Genomic DNA, 21,818 nt, shown 5'->3' with positions numbered 1-21,818 from the left:
AGCACCAAGGAGCATATACAGGACATGAATATTCCTATCCTGAATGAAGCCAGCATTTGGAAGTTAAAAGAAAAAGCCTCCAAGAAGCAGTTCAAGAGAAGAACTAGTAAGGAGGGTATCGTTACAGAAGCAGAGAGATAGGAGAGAATTTTTATGGAAGAGGAGTAGTCATCGTTGTCAAATACTTAAAAGCTAGGTAAATCCAAAAACTAGCAAGTTTCATTTTTGTTTTTCAGTTGGAAGATTATCATTGACTTTAGCAAGAGTTATTTCATTTGAGTGGTATTAGCTAGATAAAAGAAGAATCAAGTAATCCCTGGGCAAAGAAGGAATTTGATTTGACAGGTAGAAGTGAGGACATAACAGTAGATGAAGAACACAGACCAGGTATTGTAAGATTAGCAGGTAAAGAGCCTTTCCTTTTTAAGATGTTTATTTTATTTTTTAAATTAAACTTTCTTATTTTGAGATAATCACAGATTCTTCACATGCAGTTGTAAGGAACAATACAGAGAAATTTCCTCTTCCTTTTTACTCATTTTCCTCTGGTGATAACATCCTTTGAGACTACAGCACAGTATCACAGTGGGATTTTTTTTTTTTTTTTTTTTTTAAGAGAAAGAGTCTCTCTCTGTTGCCAGGCTAGGTGCAGTGGTGTCATCATAACTCACTGCAACCTTAAACTCCTGGGCTCCAAGTGATCCTCCAGCCTCAGGCTCCCAGGTAGCTGGGACTACAGGTACACACCACCATGCCTGGCTAATTTTTCTATTTTTTGTAGTGATGAGGTCTTGCTATGTTGCTGAGGCTGGTCTAGAACTCCTCCTCACAGCAGGATATTGATGTTGATAAAGTCAAGATGCAGGACTTACCCATACCATACCCATCCTTCATGTTGCCCTGTTATAGACACACCCGCTTCTCTTCCATTCCCAACCCCTCCTTAATCACTGGCAGCCACCAATCTGTTCTCCATTTCCACAATTTTGTCATTTAAAGAATGTTTTATAAATTGGATCATGCAGTAGGTAATGTTTTGGGGCTGGCTTTCTTCACTCAGCATTATTTTCTGGCCATTCATCCAGATTGTTGTGTATATCAATAGTTTGTTCCTTTTTTATCGCTGGTCATTGGTCATTTTTATTGTGGTCATTGGTGTGGATGTACCACGGTTTGTTTAGCCATGCAGCAGTTGATGGACATCTGGGCTGATTGCAGTTTTTGGCTGTTACAAAAACAATTGGTACATCAACATTTGTATGTATGTTTTCAAGTGACCATAAGTTTTCATTTCTCTAGGATAAATGCTCATGGGTGCAATTACTGGGTCAAATGGTAGTTGCACACTTAGTTTTTCAAGAAACTGACAAACTTTTCTTCAGTGACCATACTGTTATATACATCCCACTGGCAATGTATGGCTGATTCAGTTTCTCTGCATTCTCACCTACATTTGGTGTTGTCACTCTTTTTCTTTTTTTAATCTTTTTTCTCTCACATTCTGTTAGGTGTGTAGTGATATTTCATTTCGGTTTTAATTTTTATTTTTTTACTAGCTGATGATGTTGAATGTCTCTCCATGCCATCTCTATATTCTTTTGAGTAGAATATGTCTTCATCCTTTTGCCCATTTCCTCATGGGATATTTTTGAAACTTCTTTATATATTCTAGATAGGAGTCCTTGTCGAATATGTGGTTTATAAATATTTTCTCCCACTCTGTGGCTTGTCTTTTCGTACATTTAACAGGATCTTTCACAGAGAAAAAGTTATCAATTTTGATGAGGTCCAGTATATCAGTTTTTCTTTTTATGGATCATGCTTTTGGTGTCAAGTCTAAGAACTCTTTGCCTAGCCCTACATCCTGTGACTTTTCTCCTGTTTTTATGTTTTGCATTTTAGTCCATGATCCTTTTTGAGTTAAATTTTTTGTGTAGTTTGAGCATCCCTAATCTGAAAATTCAGAATCTGAAATACTCCAAAACTTTTTGAGTATCAACATGACATCACAAGTGGAAAGTTCCACATGCACCCATTATCTGATGGATTACAGTTAAAATGCAATCAAGACATTGTTTCACGCACAAAATTATTAAAAATATTGTATAAAATTACCTTCAGCCTACATGTATAAGGTAAACATGAAACATAAATGAATTTCATGTTTAGACTTTGGTCCTATCCCCAACATATTTCGTTAGGTATGGCAGATTTTAAAAAATCTGAAAAATATCTGAAATCCAAAACATTTCTGGTCCCGAGCATTTTGGATAAGGGATACTCAACCTGTATAAGCTACGAGACTAAAGTCAAGAGTGTTTGTTGCCTGTGGATGTACATTGTTCCGGTACCATTTGTTGAAAGGCAATGTTTCTTCCAATGATGCTTTTGTACCTTTGTCCACAGTCAGTTGGGCATATTTGTGTGATCTGTTTCTGGATTCTCTATTCTGTTCCATTGACTTATGTGTTTATCCCTGTACCAGCACCACACAGTGTTGACTACTAACAGGCTGACACATCTGAGTCTTAATGTTTTTCCATGGAAAGGGAGCCTTGAAGAAGCTCTGTGCTATCAATTTCACCTACCAGATAAACAGTAGTGTGTTGGACAGATTGACAGGGTAGCAAATTCAGCACATATTTTGAACAGTAGGGCAAAATAGAAGGATGAGCGTTGATGGAATTTTACTTTGTCTTGAAAATTATTGGGTATCAGTAATCTCACCATGTAGTTTGAATCCTTTTTCATCTGTCACATTAACGTTAATTGCATATGGGGACTTTTTATGACTAAGTCATAGAAATAGTATGAAATAGAGTACATTCAGTGAAATGATGGTCTATATGGGCAAGTTTTAAAGTACTCATTCCACACAATGAAATACCTTTCCTTGCTTTTAATTTACTATGTGAGCCTATGTAGAAAAAAGTTCTATTCAAGAGTAATCATATATTGCAGTTTGAGTGTTTCTATGCCTTTCACATTTATATTTCTATGAAAGCCGAAGCTCTTCAAGATAATTATTTCTTAGAATTTCTCCCTTGAAATTTATGTTGTTAACATTTCTGTAACAATTATTTATAATGCCATACTATTATGTCTCTGGGAAAATACTATACACATCAGTCCTTCATAATTGGTGATTACACAAATAATTTTTTCAAGTGCACTGAATTTTAGTTTTTCATCTATAAGTTGGAAGTATTAATACCTACCTTGAGAAGAGAATTTTAAAAGATAACATGACAAAACTTTAGTGCAGTGTAAGGCCTCACTGTTTTTTCAATACACATTTTCATTTCCTTGTGAATTAACAGAATGGCCTCAGAATTGAAAAGATCTTCATTTTCATAAGAAGCGTTGACATTCTTTGAAAAAATTAATATGTCTAAGGTGATTAGTTTGTTCTCTTTCATAGTAGTATTCTCAGGAGAATATGTAGTCTTTGGATATATACATAGTATAATATTTGTACTGTATGGTAAAATTAAAGACTAATCTCTGAGGCTTCGAGTAGACATCACAGACATTGCCATCAAGGATTTGATTGCTTTTGGAGTAGAAGAACATTTAAGGAATATTGAAATACTGAAAGTTTAACTCCAATTTGTTCATTCTGTATTAATATATATTAATTTATAATCGTATCTAATTTTTCTGTAGAGTATCACTTACATATCAAACTCTTTTCCTACAAATTTATAGGCTCATAGGGCTTAAAAGTATTTCAAGTAGCCTTTTTTTCTTACACTGGGATGTTTGCAATCTAATGAGGAAGGTGAACATATTTATAAAAATCTATAATATAAGGCTAGCGAGCAAAGTAAGAATGAGGACTTTGGATATATCCAGCTTAATTTTTCAAATTTCAATATTAAGTGTAAAATGGAATGTGCCGTGTTTTAAGGAGTGTCGGGGAAGACCCTCCACCTCATAGAGGATGACAAGGAGTACCAAGACTCCAAAGGAAATGACTCAAGAAGCAAGCAGGCTGGCTTGCCACAGCTCCCTAGGTGCAAGAGTAGACCAGGTGACTGGATCAGAGCAAGACGGTTTCCTACTCACAGCACATCAAACAAGTGTTACTTGTTCCCATTTTAGTCTTAATTTTTTCACACTAGACATTGACTGATAATCAATAAAATAGTGCATTCAAGAGAGAAATGTAATTTCCATTAAATACCACTTTTAGGAAGATCAGGCTTTTAAAATATAAAACAACAGAAAAGCATGTATTGAACAGAGCCTAGAACAGCTAATGGGGCAAAGCCCACCAATTTTCTGGATCTGTAGCATCACAGCAATCCCGTCTATTCCCATTGTAGGTCCTTTTGTGGATTATATCCTCTGTCAAAATGATTTCCCCAGTCCCATTGTTTCTATTCAACCTCTTGCCCGCTCTGAAAAGATTGTTTGTTTTCTAGGCAACTTGGTGTTTAGGGAACTAAACTGCCAGCTTTTTTCCTCCCTGTATTCTGAGACTATAGAGTGTATTTTTATGCCTTTCTAGGTTGTTCTCTAAACTAAAAAGATGAGGGAGGGTCAGTAAAAATCATTTTGGGAATAGGATGACACAGGGCTAATTTAAAACTATCTCAGGTTTTGAGTTTTTATTAACTGTGAGATAAGGGGAAAGGACCCCAGAAGTGTATTACATTTAACTTAGAGTTGTCTTTGAAACGGTCAGTGCAGCGAAAAGTCCTTTTGGATTTATGTAAATTGTAGTCCAAAAGTGGCTTCTCTTGATACTAACATTGAAAACAACAGAGAGCTAGATAATTCAGTGCAGGGTTACTCTAAATAGGAACCTGTGCTCTTCTGCCCTAGGGTACTTGGAGCCAAAGTCAACAAACAAAAACAAATACAAACAGCAGAAATCTTACCAGAAGAAGTTGGTATGCAGAAAGTGGTTTTAGGAAACATCACTCTTTGGCTGTTTGTGTTTCGATTTTGAGACATCTATACTTGAATTGTCTTTTTGTTATTTTTGTTTTTGTATCTTAAAATTTCCCTGAATTATAAAAATTCTGTTGCTAGGTAAGAGCAAGAACATTTACTCTTCAAATCTTTTTGTTTAAAATTGTTATAGGCAAAAAACAATTTGTAATGTTCTCTATGTTTGGTAATTTAATTAATGGGGCGTAAATGAAATTAGATATGAAGAAAAATATTTGAATTCAGTGCATAATGCCAAAAACTATAAGCCCAAGGATTCCCCTATTCAAAAAGCAAGATAGAATGAAGAATTATCACAGCTCTCAAGCAAAAATAAAATACCAATTACAGTTAAGGAAGAATTAAAATAGAATTTAATGTTGTTGAATGTCCTAATAGTTACAATTAAATTTGACTGTATATAACAGAGAAGCGCAAAAGAATGGTGGCTTAAACACAATGGAAGTTTATTTTTCTCTGAAGGTCATTTATTTCTGTCTCAAGTGAAAGGCATCCCAAGGGTGGGTGGGCTTGAGCCGATAGTGGCTCTACAGTGTCTTCAGGGCCCCAGCCAGGCTCTCTGCCATCCATGGCATTAGCTTTGTATCAAGATTAGTTTCTGTCCCTCTGTGACTCTAGGACATCACCTTGCACTCAAGACTCTCAGTGTGAGGAAAGGCAGCTGAGACTAAAGATGAAGGGATTTTTCCATGGAGTCACCTCTCTTTAAGTGGGCCTCTTAGATGGCTCATCAACATTCTGCCTATGGTCTTGTTAGCCAAACTCAGTCACATGTCCCCATGTAACTGCAAGGGAAACTGGGAAGTGTAATCCTTTAGCTAGGCACATTGCTGCCCTGAAATAAGGGCTTGCTTGCTTGCTGTCTCCTCTGTTTTTTTGGTGGTAATTTTTACTAAGGAGAAAGGGAATGTGTTTGTTGGAGTAAGCAGCTGGCAATCTCTGTCCCAATGCACACTGTTCACTAGAGTAAGCCTTGACTAGCGTCTTGTCCACAGCCTGACAGAGTTACTCGGATTTCCTTTTAGTGTGATCCTTTGGCAGGGCCAGTCACAGAGATTCTTCAGTTGTGGGCCATGGCTCCTTAAATTGTGTAAACAGAATTTTATGAGGGGTACGTATGATCAATTACCTAGAAAACCAGCAGATTTCCAAAAATCTGAGTACAAAAACAATTGGGCAAAATTTGTTAATGTTGATTGAGAGCAAGGAGAAGGAAGTCAGTTATGGGCTCTTTTCTCATCTTTAAAACTCCAAGTCAAGGCCTTCCTTCATTCTTTTCCTATGCAATTTGGAGTATGCCAAAGAAGTGAAAATGGTTCACCATTGCAGTGTTGCAAAGTAATGTTAAACTAATGTGGCTAAAGTCTTTGACCAGAAATGAGCAGATTTTTTCCTTACAGTATATCCTTATCTCAAAAAACTATAAGTATTTGAATTAGGGTTAAATAACACTTCTATTGTCTTTCATAGAAGGAAAGCAATGTTGCTAGCAGGAAAAAACTGCATGAATCTCAACTCCCTTATTGGCTTTTTCACACACTAGCTATGTGATATTAAGCTGTGTCCTCAGCAGTAAAATAATAGAATCTGCCTCGTGGGGTTTAGATTAAACGTGGTGAGGAAGAGGGAAACCCCCAGGCCCACGTCTGACAAGAGAGGTTACATTTGGTGTTAGTTTTTGGTCTCTTTCAGTAACTTTCAAACACAGGAGGCTTTTCCCAAGAGATACAGCATTAGGGCTTTGGTTTTTCTACTCCCAAGGTAGAATCATCTAGAGCTGAGAGCTACAAATATAATTACTTCCTGTACTTGCATGAATACTTTCAGTATTATAGAGTTCTAAATGACTGTAAGGTCAAAAGACAGTATGCTGGAGTTTTCTGAGTCCATAAGGGAAAAGTAAAACTAAGACTATTTTTTGGAAGGAAAGAATTTCAGATAGGAAATGGCTTAAAGGAGGGATGCAGGCTGGGAAAACTTAATTGTAGAAAATATGAGCAAATAGATAAGTATATAAATTGACAGTTCAAAAGAAATCTGAATTTTATTCTCAACCCCAAAAGACTTCCTCCATTTGGAGGTCACAGGCACTCCACGTTTTAAAAAAAAAAAAAAATTGATACTCAGATGAAAATGAGACTGTGGAGTTACTGCATGAGTTCAATTATAATGGTTTCTTTTTCTCCTTTTCGGTTTCCGATGCTATATTTGGCTTACATTGTCACAATATGTCTTATAATTTGATCTTTTCTATGATACATGGAAAACGCTGACATTGATATGCAGAAGCCAAGACCCTGGGGAAGGGCTAATGGATTATTGATTTGATTTTGTAGTCAAATATAACTAGTAATTAGTTTACCATTTTGAAGAGCATTTAAAAGTTTCTTCTCAGAAGAAACCAAAAAGATTAAACATGAATAAGCACAATCTTTGCTGGAATTTGTGACGCCTTCTATAGTGTTGGTTTGTGCATATTATATAGAGATTAAAGTTAAGAAGAAGGATGGCAACAAGAACCCCAGATGTAGTATGTAGCTATATAATAAGGTTGACAAATGCATTGATGTTTTAACACTTAAACAGGAGGGGATTTATGTAAGATCAGCCTGAAAAGTGGTTCTTGGGTATTATGCTCTGAAACTGTATTAATGGTAATGATAATTTTTCATATCCCCTTACAAAGCCTGTGACAGCCAACCTTATGTCTTCCTTGCAGGACAGAGGTCAGGTCAAGGACACCCCTTCAGGATGACTTTGCTTTGTTTGAGAAGCCCCCAAGCAGGCAGATTTCGTTACCAGACTTGTCTCAAGAAGAGCCTCCCCTGAAGACTCCAGCACTGGCCAATGAGGAAGCATTGCAGAAGATCTGTGCTCTTGAAAACGAACTTGCTGCTCTTAGAGCTCAGATTGCCAAAATTGTGACCCTGCAAGAACAGCAAAATCTCACTGCAGGTCTGTGAGTCCTACATTTGTTTGTTTCAACTGGCAGACTGGAGATAAGGAGAATGCCACTTATTTTAAAATTCATTAGTAACAGCTTTTGGGTTTGCTCAAAAAACCAAGTGTCAGTGTCTTTGCATAGTCCGGTACAGAACTCAGTCAAGCTTAAATGGTGTTTTGTTTTGAGCAATCTTGATGCTCTCAGAGAGTATGACTAGGACATATCTTTTGAATACATTGAAATTCATGCAGTTGAATTGCTACTGTTGTGAATGCTTTCCTTTCTTTTGGGAAACCTAGTTCTCTATGTCCATGGGTTTCTGTCTCCTCAGTGAAAAGAACCTGGGTTTCTGTGGTCATGTGGGACTGAGTAGTGTTTACCTGTGTGTCCTGAGGCAAGCACTTGACCTTTCACCTCCCTTTCCTGCTCTAAAATGGGGATAATTTTACCTGTGTTATTGTGAGAATAAATGAGAGTAGCTGCTTTAGCACATGGCAGCTACTTAATAGTTGTTCTTGCGCAGAACAGAAATTGAATTCAGGTCTTCTGGTCTAACACTGTAGCTTTTATTAGTGTGGCATCTTCATGTTGGGGAGGAAACCATAGCCTTGAAATCCTACCTAGCCCACTAATCTGTTGGCAAGTAGTGGTGGTTTTTCTGTTTTTAGTCCTGAATCCTTGCTAGACTCAGTATTAACCGGCTCTGTCGGATAAGAGTAAGGACAGTTGACCTGCCTCTGAGCCACTTTGCTTGTGCTTCTGGATTTCAACATAATCCAATACGGGAACCTCATCTCAACTGGGCAGGGCAGAGACAGCCAGGGCTGAAGGCACTCAGGGTGCTGGGTGCTGGCCTTTGCTTAAGCATGTCACTTTTAAAAAACCTCTAGTCTTGCCTTCTCTCAACTTTAAGTTGCTTTTTTCTTTTGCTTTACCCCCCTCTTCTGGCAGACTAGGAAAACTTCAGTAAATAGGTAATTTTGAAGTTATGTTTAAATGGTCTATTTAAAGTGTGAATCTTTTGAGTAAAATTTTTGCATCAATCCTCCTCCCACCCCAGTTGATATAATTCACCCAATGAACAACTCTCTAATCTCCAGTTATGCAGAAAGATGAATTTTAGGTCCTTATTTTATAACCTTTTAAACTTTCACCTTAGTTACTTTTTGTTTTGGAAATGAAGTATAACACTGTTTTTTTCTTTTTTTCTTCCACAAATTTATTCCACAGTAAATCTAAAACATTTCTTCCAAACATGTTCTTAATCAATGCAGTCTTTTAATGTTTAATAAGCCTTATATGAAAACATACTTAAAATAAATTACAAATTTTTCAGAGTTTTTTCAAGTAGTTATAGCACTAAATTGTCAAACTGTATGTATTGAAGCTAGAGGTGTTTATGCAGTACAGCTACTTATGTTCCTGCTAAAAGGGATTACAAACTATGCCACAGTCAACTTGAAACACTTGATATCACAAAAACACCCCTGTTAAGTTAAATGGAACTTTTCCATCTGGAGAGTTTTAGATTGAATGATAGTGGCTGAGAGTCAGGCCTTTCTTACAAAGTAACTGAAACTGCCTTTCTCCTTACACCACTGAGATTCTTTTTAAGGACATTGTTTTGGGGGATACAAAAATCCTTAACATAATTTTGCTTTTAATAACTGATATTTTCTTTGCCTAATACCAGCAGGATTAAGTTTACTGTTGCTTATTTCTGTAGGTGACTTAGATTCTACTACATCTGCTATCACACCGCCACCGGCTCCGCCACCACCCCCACCTCCCCCGCCTCCCCCTCCACCAGGGCTGCACCAAAGCGTATCCGCTGTTGATCTGATTAAGGAGCGAAGACAGAAAAGAGCCAATGCTGGAGAGACTTTGGTGAAGAGCAATCCAAAGAAACCTGACATGCCAAATATGCTAGAGATCCTTAAAGATATGAACAGTGTAAAACTTCGGTCAATAAAGAGGTGAGGCTATATATACTTCCTTTCTTACTTCCCCATTTATATGTCTTGTGAAGCAAAAGTACCAGGCTTCTTGAGCAATTTTGTTTTATAACATGACTAATTTGATTAGTTTGTAGTTTTAAAAAAAATGGGCCCCAGGAGCTCCTATACACAGTAGCTAAGAGATTAGCAAAATAATAATTTCCAGGTGATGTTTTTGGTTTTCCTAATTTCATTTATTCATGTACGTATGTATGTATGTATGTATTTAGAGACGGGGTCTTGCTCTGTTGCCCAGGCTGGAGGGCAGTGGTGCAAGCATAGCTCACTGTGGCCTTGAACTCCTGGGCTTGAGCAGTCCTCCCATCTCAGCCTCCTGAGTAGCTGGGACTACAGGTGTGCTACCACCCAGCTAATTTTGGGGGGGTTTTTTTTGGTAGAGATGGGTCTCACTATGTTGCCCAGGCTGGTCTTGAACTCCTGGCTTTAAGCGATCCTCCCGCCTCAGCCTCCCAAGGTGCTGGGATTGCAGGAGTGAGCCATCTCTTCTGGCCCCATTTCATTTAAATATCAGTCCTTTCATTTGGTCTTTATTGTGATTGCTCAGTCATTTATTGAATTAAGTTATGCTGTGTGCTCAGTTAGGGTTCACTAGGCATGCGTGGAGGATGGAACCCTAATTGCCTGCAAGGAGCACATAGTCAGTGTTCTGGAGATACATTAAGTGGCTGTTTATTGGACTCTTATGTGCTTTTTTATTGAGCCTTAAATCTCTCACTGCTGGAGTAGTTGTGATGCTGGTAGAGGAGTGCTGTTGGGCGAAAGGCAGCATATTGACCTGTCCACTTGTTTTCTGTTCACTTATCTAAGGTCAGAGCAAGATGTAAAGCCCAAGCCAGTGGATGCTACTGACCCTGCTGCCCTCATAGCAGAGGCTCTGAAAAAGAAATTTGCTTATCGGTATCGAAATGATAACCAAGATGAAACTGACAAAGGAGTTTCAAAGTCTGAATCAGAGGCCACCTCAGAGACACTGTTGGTGAGTATTAGCCCAGATTTCTTTCCTGTTACGTGGTTATTCACCCCATTGCTGAGCACCTATGTTTTGCAAGTCATTCAGCTGTGTCCTCTGTAAGACTTAAAAGGATGAGATAGAGGATTTAGTCCCTACCTACAAGTAGATTGCAGCTATCTGGGAAAAGGATGACGTTGTTTAGCATGTATACTTTTATTTGTCTCTATAAAAGTAATAGTTGTTCATTTGGAAGTTTGAAACTTGTAGAAGAGCATAAAGAAGATAACAAAAGTTAACCCCTGAACTCACTGCTTAGCAATCTCCACTGTTAAATTTCCCATACAGGCTTATATTGTTATTTAAGCATAATGAAGTAAAATTCAGTATAATAAGATTTGTATATTAGGGCAATGTATATTTTGTGATACAGAAATTCAAAGTAAAGCAAGATCATTTTCTCTCAGGGCACCCTGTGAGAGTCTTCTGAAGAGGGTGATATTTGATGTGGGCCTTGGAGGACGTGTATCATGTCATAGGTGGAAACTGAGTAGATTTCATAGAAGCCCTCAAATACTAATTTATACATTTCCTTAATTGACATTACTGTCATGGGGGATATGTGCTTGTATTTCCAGAGAGGCAGATAACCTTAGAAATTCTAGCACCTTTGAAACTCTTTAGACATTGGAAACTTTGTATTTCTTCCTTTGAAGCGAAGTAAAATTGTACAAAACTAGGGTATTGCCAAGATGATTGTGGTTTTCTTTTCTAGGAAGCAGTTTGGCTACCTCTTTTCGTTTCATTCTGTTGATATGTCCTGTGTTTATAACAACCTGTCACATCATAAATGTTTTATTATTACCAGTAGCTGCTTGGTTTTTCCTGCAGAACATACTCAGCCCTCTGATCCATGATTGGGAGGGGGATATATCATTCCTGTTACATGAACCAGTATCTTTATTTATACTTTTGTTTTTTTTCTAGTTTGGGCCACACATGTTGAAGTCTACAGGAAAAATGAAGACTTTAATTGAAAATGTCTCAAACTCCTAATAGACAATGAGCTGAGAAAGACTATCCTGGTTCTGCTGTTGGTTTGTAGAAGGCTATTTGGCTAGTAGAAATCAACACTATTTAGTAAACACTTGACTTTAGTATTCAGTGGTCTCCTTTTTTAAGCCTCATTATAGGATTAAGCAATAATGAAAGCACTGTAAGTGTGGTTTTGCTTGTATGAGATGGTCAGTTCCACAGCATGGGTGTTCTGACATGTTTTTAGTGTGTAGCCAGGGTGTTCAGGTTTCCAGTCTGAAACAATCGTATCGATTTCAGAACATAGAAGGACATTTGTGGATGGTACTGCGTATTTTTAATTCTTAACACTAATTTATCTGTACAAATGGTTTTATATGCATATATTTGGATATAAAACAGTTCATGTAAAAATTAGTAGAGAATGATGGCGATGAGGGTACTGTTATCTTCATTCGTTTTCAATGATCATTTAGTATTCAATGATGGAACAGCTGGTATAACATAAGTTGTTGGAGTGAAATATTTGAGATTGGACTCTTCATGCCTTGAACAGAACTTACATCTTAGATTCTCTCCCACATTTTCTTGGAGCTGGGGTTTGACTGGGAACCAGATAATGTTCCCTGCTGAAATTCTGTAATGCTTTCCATTAAAGGCAAGTTGAGGACCAGGAAAGCTGCTTTCACCTCATTGCCATCCATTGCTGAGGAAGAAAGTATAGTTTTCAAGTAGTAACGAACTAATTATTGAATTAAATCCCTTTTTAAGTAAAACCCAGAATGTACCATCTTCTTTCCTTTCAGTTTAATAAATGGCATCATAAAGATAACTTGTTGCTGAGTTAATACTTTTGAAAATGTCAGCATAATAGACTTAAAATTTTTAATATTGGTCAAAATATTAACTTTATAATGAAACATTGAATAGGCGAATGAATTTCCTATAAGTTGTTTATAATTGGTGAAAATGCTGTTCTGTTGAATTATATTATGCAGTATAAACCATAGGTGTTGTTAGAAAGTGGAGAACTGCCTTTCTCACCTAGGTCTTCTGAGAACTTGCTATAAGTGATCATTTTTTAAATGCATGACAGATCTTCATGATTTTCTACTTCTGATAAACTCAGTATAGTTAATGTTAGAATATCTTACCATGAGTAAGTATTTGGATTTTTTTATGTAAATCTAGTAAAAAAAAAAGTTATACTTCCTGGAAGGATTAAGAGATGGGAAGAGTAGATAGACATTCACATTTAAGTTATTGAAAATATGTGCATCGTTCGCCTACATATTAAAAATTATTGGAGATAATTAGATGGTTTGGTTATTCAGCTTAAATTTGAACTGTGGCTTATTTTATACATGTTGATGTTCATTGTTTCTAATTGTTTTATATGGTTCAAAATTCTGTCTTTCAAGAAATTCAGAAAATTTGCCTGACACATATTTTGACCTCCTAAGAAATTTGTTTGTATCAGTATTGAATTTTGGCCAGTTCTCCAATATTTTAAAAGTTACTATTTTAAAATAAAGCAAACTGTTTTATTTTCCCTGGACCATAGTGCCTATAATACATATATTTTTCTTTACAATAGGTTAAGATTCTTTTATAAATTGTACATGTAGCTTTTCAGAGTCATTTCCTTCTGCATTTTTTTCAAGAGGAAATATATTCCTTAAAATAAGTTACGTCATCTCTCATTCACTTTTTCTCTTTTTTTTTTTTTTTTTGAGACAGAGTCTCACTTTGTTGCCCGGGCTAGAGTGAGTGCCATGGCGTCAGCCTAGCTCACAGCAACCTCAAACTCCTGGGCTCAAGCAATCCTTCTGCCTCAGCCTCCCGAGTAGCTGGGACTACAGGCATGTGCCACCATGCCCGGCTAATTTTTTCTATATATATTTTTAGTTGGCCAGATAGTTTGTTTCTATTTTTAGTAGAGACGAGGTCTCGCTCTTGCTCAGGCTGGTCTCAAACTCCTGACCTCGAGGGATCCACCAGCCTCGGCCTCCCAGAGTGCTAGGATTACAGGCGTGAGCCACCGAGCCCGGCCCACTTTTTCTCTTAAAGGGATCTCAGCGTTAAAACAGGAGGGCAGGCATAAGGTATCCAAGTTGTTTCAGGGTTCTCAAGTCCGTAATCCACTTCTGAGATTGGAGAAATCTGTTTTCCCATCTTCTTTCACACTCACCTCAGTTTCTGGTCTCACCCATCGCAATACCTAAAGTTAGTAGATCTTAAAAAAATTAAACTCTACATTTCATAGCTGAGGCTCAGAAAGGTTAATAATTTGGTATGTTTTGTCTACTATGAGTTCTGACTAACCCAGAGACCCTCACTTTATGTTTTAGAGGTTCAGAAAGGTTAATAATTTGGTATGTTTTGTCTACTATGAATTCTGACTAACCCAGAGACCCTTACTTTATATATTTTTATATATATATATATATATATATAGAGAGAGAGAGAGAGAGAGAGAGAGAGAGAGAGAGAGAGAGAGAGACACAATATGAGAGACAGCACTGGACTTGGAGCTTTATGTGATCTTGTTAAATAAGTTAGCATTTTTACTGTTGCATTATTTTACAAATAGTCTCTGTAGTTTCCAATAGAATGATTTCTCCTAGAACTTGTGGTCCCTGGCACCTGTAAAAGGTGTCATCCTATGCACTTGTTTGTGCAGGCTTGGGAGCGGAGGGTAGGATGTGCAGTCTGTAGTTCTGGTCGTTTCCCCAGTCATAGGCCCTTCTTATCTTACTGCTGTATTAAGAATTCCTATGAATCTGTGTCTCGGAATGAAGAAGTCATGGGGTAATAACTAGTAGAAACAAATACTTTGGAAAAACCATCGTCCTGGTAAGTTCTTCAAAAATAGAAGTTCTCTCTGTGGGATAATATCTGGCAGATAGACATTTAAATTTTCAGTTCATCCAACAAAGTCAGCTCTGGGATTGCCAGGCAGAATGAGACACTTGGTTGTAAGACATTGTTTAAGACATTATCATTGTTATGCCCATTGCAATCACAGTATTTCTCATGAGCTTCCATCTATTCCTAGAATCCTGTTCCTGTATGTTCTTTCTTCTCATCTTAGAGATTTATCATTCTCTGAGCTACTCGGTTGAACCTGTTGATCCTTCTTAGACTTTCTTTGTAAACCTTGTAAGTAGGCTAGCTCCTCATTGGTCTTAGTGCTCTTTCTTGAGGACAGACAGGACAATAAAAATAGCATAACCAAGTACAAGGACCCAGAACTCGTGCACATTTCCCTCAGACTACTATCCTTAGTCCACTTCTTATGTGCCAGAAGCCTTAATGTTCCTAGACCTGGGGCTTCTCCAACTCTTCTTCTCTGGTAGATTCTCCAGCCCCTTGTGAAGCTCACAGAGGGCTTCTGTAAGCATGAAATTTAGATAGTTTCAGGCAGGTAAATGTTAAGATAACCCAAATAGTACCTCCCATTTCACACCAAACAACTACCATAGGGAAGTCCTTCATTTCTTTCTTTCCAGCTGGAAAAGCCTTAATTTGGGGAAAAGGCCAGACTCTTCCTAACAGGGTTTTTACCAAAGGTACAAAAAACCCTCTGTTAATGTTGCCTGGTGGCCATCCCTCTTCATTGGCCAGATAAGCTTTTTAACAAAGGGTGAAAGAAGGCATATTCTCTAGAGAACTATGTTGTGGAAACTACATGTTTTAAGGGTGAAAAAGGATGAGGACTAGAGTGTGGCTGGGAAGTCACTCTGAAATACTGGTGTTAGCAACAAGGGTAGAGAAGTGAGAAGTATGCAGGGCAGTGGTCTCAGGGGTTGGGCTATCCAGACCCTCCTTAACAACCCTGCCTTCCCTTCTGCAAGGGAGCACCTGGCAATGCACAGCCTGCTCTGTGACCAAGGACACAGCCTTGGTGAGCTGTTCAAATCAGATTCTTCCCCAGGAATTTGAATAGGGAACCTCCACAGAGTGAGGCAGTTAGCAGGAGCTCAAATAAAGATGTCACGAGGTACAGTTGTATCCGTGAGGAGTTTATATAAAGCAGAGATTATGTGAAAATGAATTAGGGAGAATACTCACAGCAACCCTTGATTCAGCATTTAATATGTGCCAGTGTACAGTTTTACTTTAAGAGGTAGACATTTCACAGGTTAGGAAGCCACTCAGAAGATCAGGCCACTTGCCCAGGGACCCACACCCAGGTCTGTCAAGCTGTAAAGACAATGCCCGCCACAGCCGGACCACGCTGGCTCCCTGATCTCAGGCTGCCAGCCTCCAGAACTGCGAGGAGTAAATATCTGTTGTTTATAAGTCCCCAGTTTATAGTACTTTGTTATAGCAGCTTGAGCGAACTAAGACAAGTATATTCCTTTGTATTATTTCCTTCAAAAAGCTTATCTTTACATAAACTTTTATAACTTAATTGCAGCTAAGATAAACTAACTTGGGAAATCATTAGTCTCCTGATTACAGGACATGGCTCAACCAAAGAAACACTTCAAATCTATGTTCAGAAAAATCTCATAAATCGTAGCTTAAAAATAAGTGTTGTAATATAAGACAGAATTTCTTAAAGACGATGATGGGACCAGTGGAAAGACTCAGTAAGTCAGTTAAGTCTCAGTGCCTCAGTTTTAAATTATAGCCAGCAAGAAATCTAATATTACAAATAGGGAGGTTTCTCTCTTTCCCCTACCATCCTACCAGACTTTAAGATGGGTTTCAGGACAACTTAGAAAGTATAGGTATAAAACTAAAAAACATAATTGATACAATTTAGTATTTTAGTAAAAGTATCATACTGAACATTTAAAACTCTATTTTAGAATCAAATTTGAAGGCTAAATGATTTTTACCATTCATAGATATTAATAATAAAAAAAACTAGAAATGGTCTTATTTTCATCATTAACTAAACCATTCATTCTCCTAAACAGCCACCCAACATATTACTCATTTTGTACAATATGGAAACCTGCCATGTGATATGACAAACACATTGCACACATTATTCTGTTACTCAAACATTTGCCATTTTAATACCCTTTTTATTACATCCAATGCCATGCTCTGCACACAACAGGAACTCAGATATTGCTTACCACATACTTCAGCATAGACAGGTTTCAATATAATTTCTCTTAGTGATGTATTGATAGCTATAAAGGGAACATATCGATTCCAAATTTTTTCAACAAATGTTTATTGATGACCCAATTGACATAAACCCTATGCTTAGCACAGGAACTAGGAAGATGGAGATCTGCTACGAGCTGGCCATCAGCTTACCCCAAGTAGTGGTGGGCCCACCTATAGTCCATGGACCCCTGGGGGCTTTCCAGATGACACAGTCACCTGCAGGTCTTTAGCAAGGAACACTGCAGACTTAATCTTGCACATATCTGTATTAGTATATGCTTCAAATGTACGCTGATGCTATGGTGATTGATATGCACATTTCTTTAAAAGCAACAGTGAATTCATATTAGCTATTGGTCACTGTGTATTTCCTCAATCAGGAAATACCGATTGGGAGGGGATTCAAACATTATTCATTAAAATATACATGCTCAAAAACATTGGAAACCTGATGTAAAAGTTTTAAGAAACTAGAAAGCTCAATAAAAACCAAGAAAGCATTTTGGAAAGAGACTGTTTTTGGAATCTTCATGAAATTACTAGCACCTCTAACCTGTACCTCAGGTACAAATAGATTTTCCCAGGTTTGCAAAGGACATGAAATGCAATTTGTACTTATTTTATACAAAGAGGATCATTACAAACCATCACATTTATAGTGAGTACAAATGTTGACCAGGAACCAATTGTTTTTCTTTTTTTTAAGTTAGAGCTTGTCAAAATTTTCTCTCCAAGGACCTTTACCCCTAGAGCAGAGACCCAAAGGGCTGCTACGTGCTCAACAATTCTTTGAAGTCTCCGGTTTTATCTTGAAAATTCACGTCAATTTTGCATTCTAGTCCATAATATTTACTTTTTAAAAAATATCTTCTAAATATTTAACTGTTTCCTCAAATTTTTCTAGAGAAATAAATGTTCAAGGAATATAGGTCATATTAAGAAGTAGGGCTATAGAAGGAGAGTCCCACATATACATAACAAAACACAGATTTTCAATGGTTTTATTATTAATATCTGTGAAGGCAGGAAACGAGAGCAACACCCAGGTGTTCCCCTGAGAATGTAGAAATAAGATAATCCTTTGAGCATTAAACGATAAGACAAACAATGGGTCAGAGCAGAAGTAAGCAATCATACACAGGGAGAATGGAGTCTAGGTGGGCTCAGTTGAAACAAGGGCGAGGGTAATGGCGGATCTAATGGATGTGCCAATCAGAAGCTGATGTGCAGGAGCAACTGCTGGCAGAGAATCTCTAGCACCTTCCAGGGGAATAGGGTACCCTGGTCCACAAACATGAATATCAGCAGGTATATCCCGATAGGGAGATGGATGCATGAGGCAACTTGGCTTCCCTTGCTCAGAATCCGTGCTCACCAAGTAAACAGCTGATCGTAATTTGGCTTCCCAGGAAGATTTGCCTAAAGGGAGAGAGTAATTGATAGTTACATTTCTTATTGTAAATGAAAATATTGACACTGTTTTTTTTTTTTTTAAATATCTGTTACTGTGAGCTTGGTTAATGTGAGTTTGCCATGAGATGGTTCCACTCTCTATATGCTGACAAACTGAGTCTGTGAGCTTTTAAGGATCCTTATCAGACTCTCTGGGTACATCAAATTTGCCCAGGTGGTGCCACCGCAAATAAGGGGCCAGTTGACCTTTTTCCCAGGTAACACTCTACTGCCCTTAGACCTCTATATCCATACTGTCCAATATGGTAGCCACTAGCCACATGAATAGTGGGCACCTGAAATATGGCTAGTCTGAATTGACATGTGCTGTAAGTATAAAATACACACTGGATTTCAAAGACTCAGTACCAAAAAAAAAAAAAAAAGGATGTAAAACATCTCATTGATAATTGTTTTTGATAATGACTACATGCTGAAATGATAAAATATTTGGAGATATTACAATAAATAAAATGTTATTTAAATTCCATCTTTTCCCTTTTTATGTGGCTATTAGAAAATTAGTTATGTGGCTTGCATTATATTTCTATTGGACATCACTCTTCTATACAAATGACAGTAATGTCTGACTTAAAATTTTACGCTATATCCCTTCTACTGAATTGGATCTGGGAAGATACAGGAGAGGAACAGTGATACCTTTCTTGACACTGACATCAATCAAGTAGAAGTGGCCATTTCTTATTATTTTAAAAAGGCCAATGATAGAAATAAATACAGCTAGCATTTTAGTACTTGCAAGAGTTGCTGATGTCAGTTCCCAGCTGTGGGAACAAAAGGCTATGGAGGCAGAAGGCCTGGCTCCAAGCTGGCCTGTACCCTGGATTAGTCAAGACTGAGCAAACCTGCACCAGGGCTCAGCTTGGTGCGCTCACTCCTCAGGTGCAGACAATAGTAGATAAGCTCTGGCTGAACAAACATCTGATGCGTGAATGCAGGAGCCAAGAAGCTAACTTTGATTTCCTTGTAATTTAGCATTGTGATTTCCAAAGGATTGAGTTATACGGTAAATATCAAAGATAAAAATGTGAAAAGATAGGTTTTTATTCATCAAAAGTTAACAGCAACAGGCACATATTAAAATGAGTATGGCAAAGCCTTTTACAAATGGCTTTACACTCAAGCTTTCTCCCAAGAAAATGGCTGTTGCAACAAACTGTAAACATAATTAATAAACAGTCTTTTACAGTAACAAGGGAAATACAAATGAACTAAAAGAAAGCACCGGTTTCTCTTAAAACTAGATTACAGTTGTGCTTACTGTACATAAAACAATTTAAAACAAATTACAAAAGTGGAATGTTTTAAGTTTAAAATTAGTCCTTGTATTTTGTCCTAGAAAACATCTGTTCACATCAAAAGGCCCATCAAAGGGTAACGTTTCATCAAAGGGAGGGACAAGAAAACAATGCACTTTTTTCAAATCAAAACAAGAAGTTTGGTCACTTAGCTTTGTGCATAGTTTAAGGCAACTGGAGCAATCTGTTACAGCTTACCTACCTTTCCCTCCCCCAAGTGTGGCTGCTCATTATGTCACATTCTAAAATAATAAATAAAAGCTTACATTTCAAATCATTTCCCACATGGGTAAACATAACACATGCACAGTCATACATGCACAAACATGCACTCAAACACACATCCATACATTCACACGCAACATACCTCTCACTCACTGCAGTGAAAGGGACTTTAGTACCCTTGATCTGAAGGACACACTTTCCCATCCCACTTTATTTCAGATTGGCAAATACCCTGAGCTGATTATGGTGTTTTAAACATTCCACCTTTTTTCTTGCATGTGCAGGTCAAGTGTACAGTAGTGAAAACAACATGCAATGTCTTCACTGCAGAATCATAATACAGCTAGGACATTGGTGTCTTCCCCTCCCGCCCCAAATTAAAAACTAATAGTTAAAAAAAAGAATTGCATTGCCAAACAGCACTGGAGTGAAAGCTTGGCGGTACTCTATCATAAATGCTGTTTCCAGTGCACAAAATAAAACTATAGCAAGTGGGAGGCTTTGGTGGCATCCAAAGAAGAAAAAAGGCAAACCAGGGGGAAAGAGCTGCAGTCTAAGGTTTGATCTTTAAATTTTTTTAGTGGTTCCTTCACAATCATGCTCCAAGGCAATTTAGAACCAGTATTTTCAGAGTTGGTTTGTAAACATTGAGTCTTGCCAGAGGCAGCAGAGGCTGGGCACTTCACATTTCCGTTTTCTCAAAGAGAACTTAGTGGAAGGTACAAGATACACATTGTTGCATGAGACTGGTTAAATTCCAAGAGATTGCTGCTGACAGATTCAGTTCAAGTTTCACGGTTTGAAGAATAGATGCTTTGAAAAACACGTGGCACACCTCAAAACTTCCTTTGTTACTCCTTTCGGGTTCTCTCCTGTCGGGCTTTGCACATTCAAGGTTTCACACAAAAGCCAAATGCATATTGCTATATGTTCAGGTCTTATAATTAAAAAGTGGGTTCAAATGATCCAACAGAGGAAATCTTGGAAATAAATAATGCTGGCTGGCATCATTCACTTGGAAACCTTGGCAGTCAAGAGTAAGTTCTCTCACCTCAAAACCCCATTTCACATTTCTAAAAACCTCCAGGAGGCAGTTTGTCCCACTAGTTCTGGGAGTTATGATAACCTATTTTCCTGAGGTAATAACTGTGAGTTCAGTTCAAATGCAGCATCAGCGTCCTCACTGCTGGACTGTTCTCTCTGCAGTCCCTTCCAGCTGGCCTTATTCAGCCCCACATGCCCGAGCATTGTCTGGGACAGCCTCGTGTTTGAAAACCTGGCCCATTCCGTAAATAAGGGCTCCACTAGGTACGTCATAAAACCTTGAGAAAATCAGAGAAGAAAGTTATTAACATATGTGCTGAAATTTTATCTTTAAAACATCTAATACAGTGTTGACCTTCTTTAGTCCTAATATTCACTAAATCTTATTTTTCAAAAGATTCATGTGTGTGTGCACGCGTGTGTCATTTACATATCTTTGAAGAATCAATTGCTCAAGTAACTCAATGGAACTTTAAGTAAAGGCGAACCAACAAATACATCAAATCTCTTTCCTGGCTATTCCCCTTAGCACCACAACTACATTCTTCCACCTAAGCGAACTCAGTGGCCCCATCAACTCAGAGGATACCAGGGCATAACACAATTTGAGGGACAGTTCCAGTACAACTGGAGACTAAGACGCCGTCCCCTCCAGGACTGGGTGCTGTAGTCTCAGCTGAAGTGGAGCTGCAGGTGGTTTATTGCTTTATCCCTTCAGGGATGGAAATCTTCACACCTGG

At 37.9% G+C, this 21,818-nt stretch overlaps 2 protein-coding genes across 6 annotated transcripts in view; one reads left to right on the top strand and one right to left on the bottom strand.

Annotated features, from left to right (window-relative positions):
- Positions 1-13,218, top strand: part of MTFR1 (mitochondrial fission regulator 1) — a 50,455-nt gene extending 37,237 nt beyond the window's left edge. For both annotated transcript variants that reach the window (XM_045560586.1, XM_045560587.1), the window contains exons 5-8: positions 7,679-7,914; positions 9,630-9,879; positions 10,729-10,897; positions 11,858-13,218. In XM_045560586.1, coding sequence (XP_045416542.1) covers positions 7,679-7,914; positions 9,630-9,879; positions 10,729-10,897; positions 11,858-11,926 — 724 coding nt within the window. In that variant the 3' untranslated portion in view covers positions 11,927-13,218. The remainder of the gene's footprint in view (positions 1-7,678; positions 7,915-9,629; positions 9,880-10,728; positions 10,898-11,857) is intronic.
- A 4,435-nt stretch (positions 13,219-17,653) lies between these two features.
- PDE7A (phosphodiesterase 7A) overlaps positions 17,654-21,818 on the bottom strand; it is a 115,287-nt gene continuing 111,122 nt past the window's right edge. For 2 of the 4 annotated variants that reach the window (XM_045560583.1, XM_045560585.1), the window contains exon 13: positions 19,540-21,356. In XM_045560583.1, the coding sequence (XP_045416539.1) occupies positions 21,151-21,356 (206 nt within the window). In that variant the 3' untranslated portion in view covers positions 19,540-21,150. Of the gene's footprint in view, positions 18,458-19,539; positions 21,357-21,818 lie in introns of those variants that run through there. The other 2 variants (XR_006737149.1, XR_006737150.1) reach the window with 2 other exon arrangements.

Source organism: Lemur catta, chromosome 9 (assembly GCF_020740605.2).
Source record: "Lemur catta isolate mLemCat1 chromosome 9, mLemCat1.pri, whole genome shotgun sequence".
Taxonomy (NCBI): domain Eukaryota; kingdom Metazoa; phylum Chordata; class Mammalia; order Primates; family Lemuridae; genus Lemur; species Lemur catta.
This window is presented reverse-complemented; position numbering and strand designations above follow the sequence as displayed.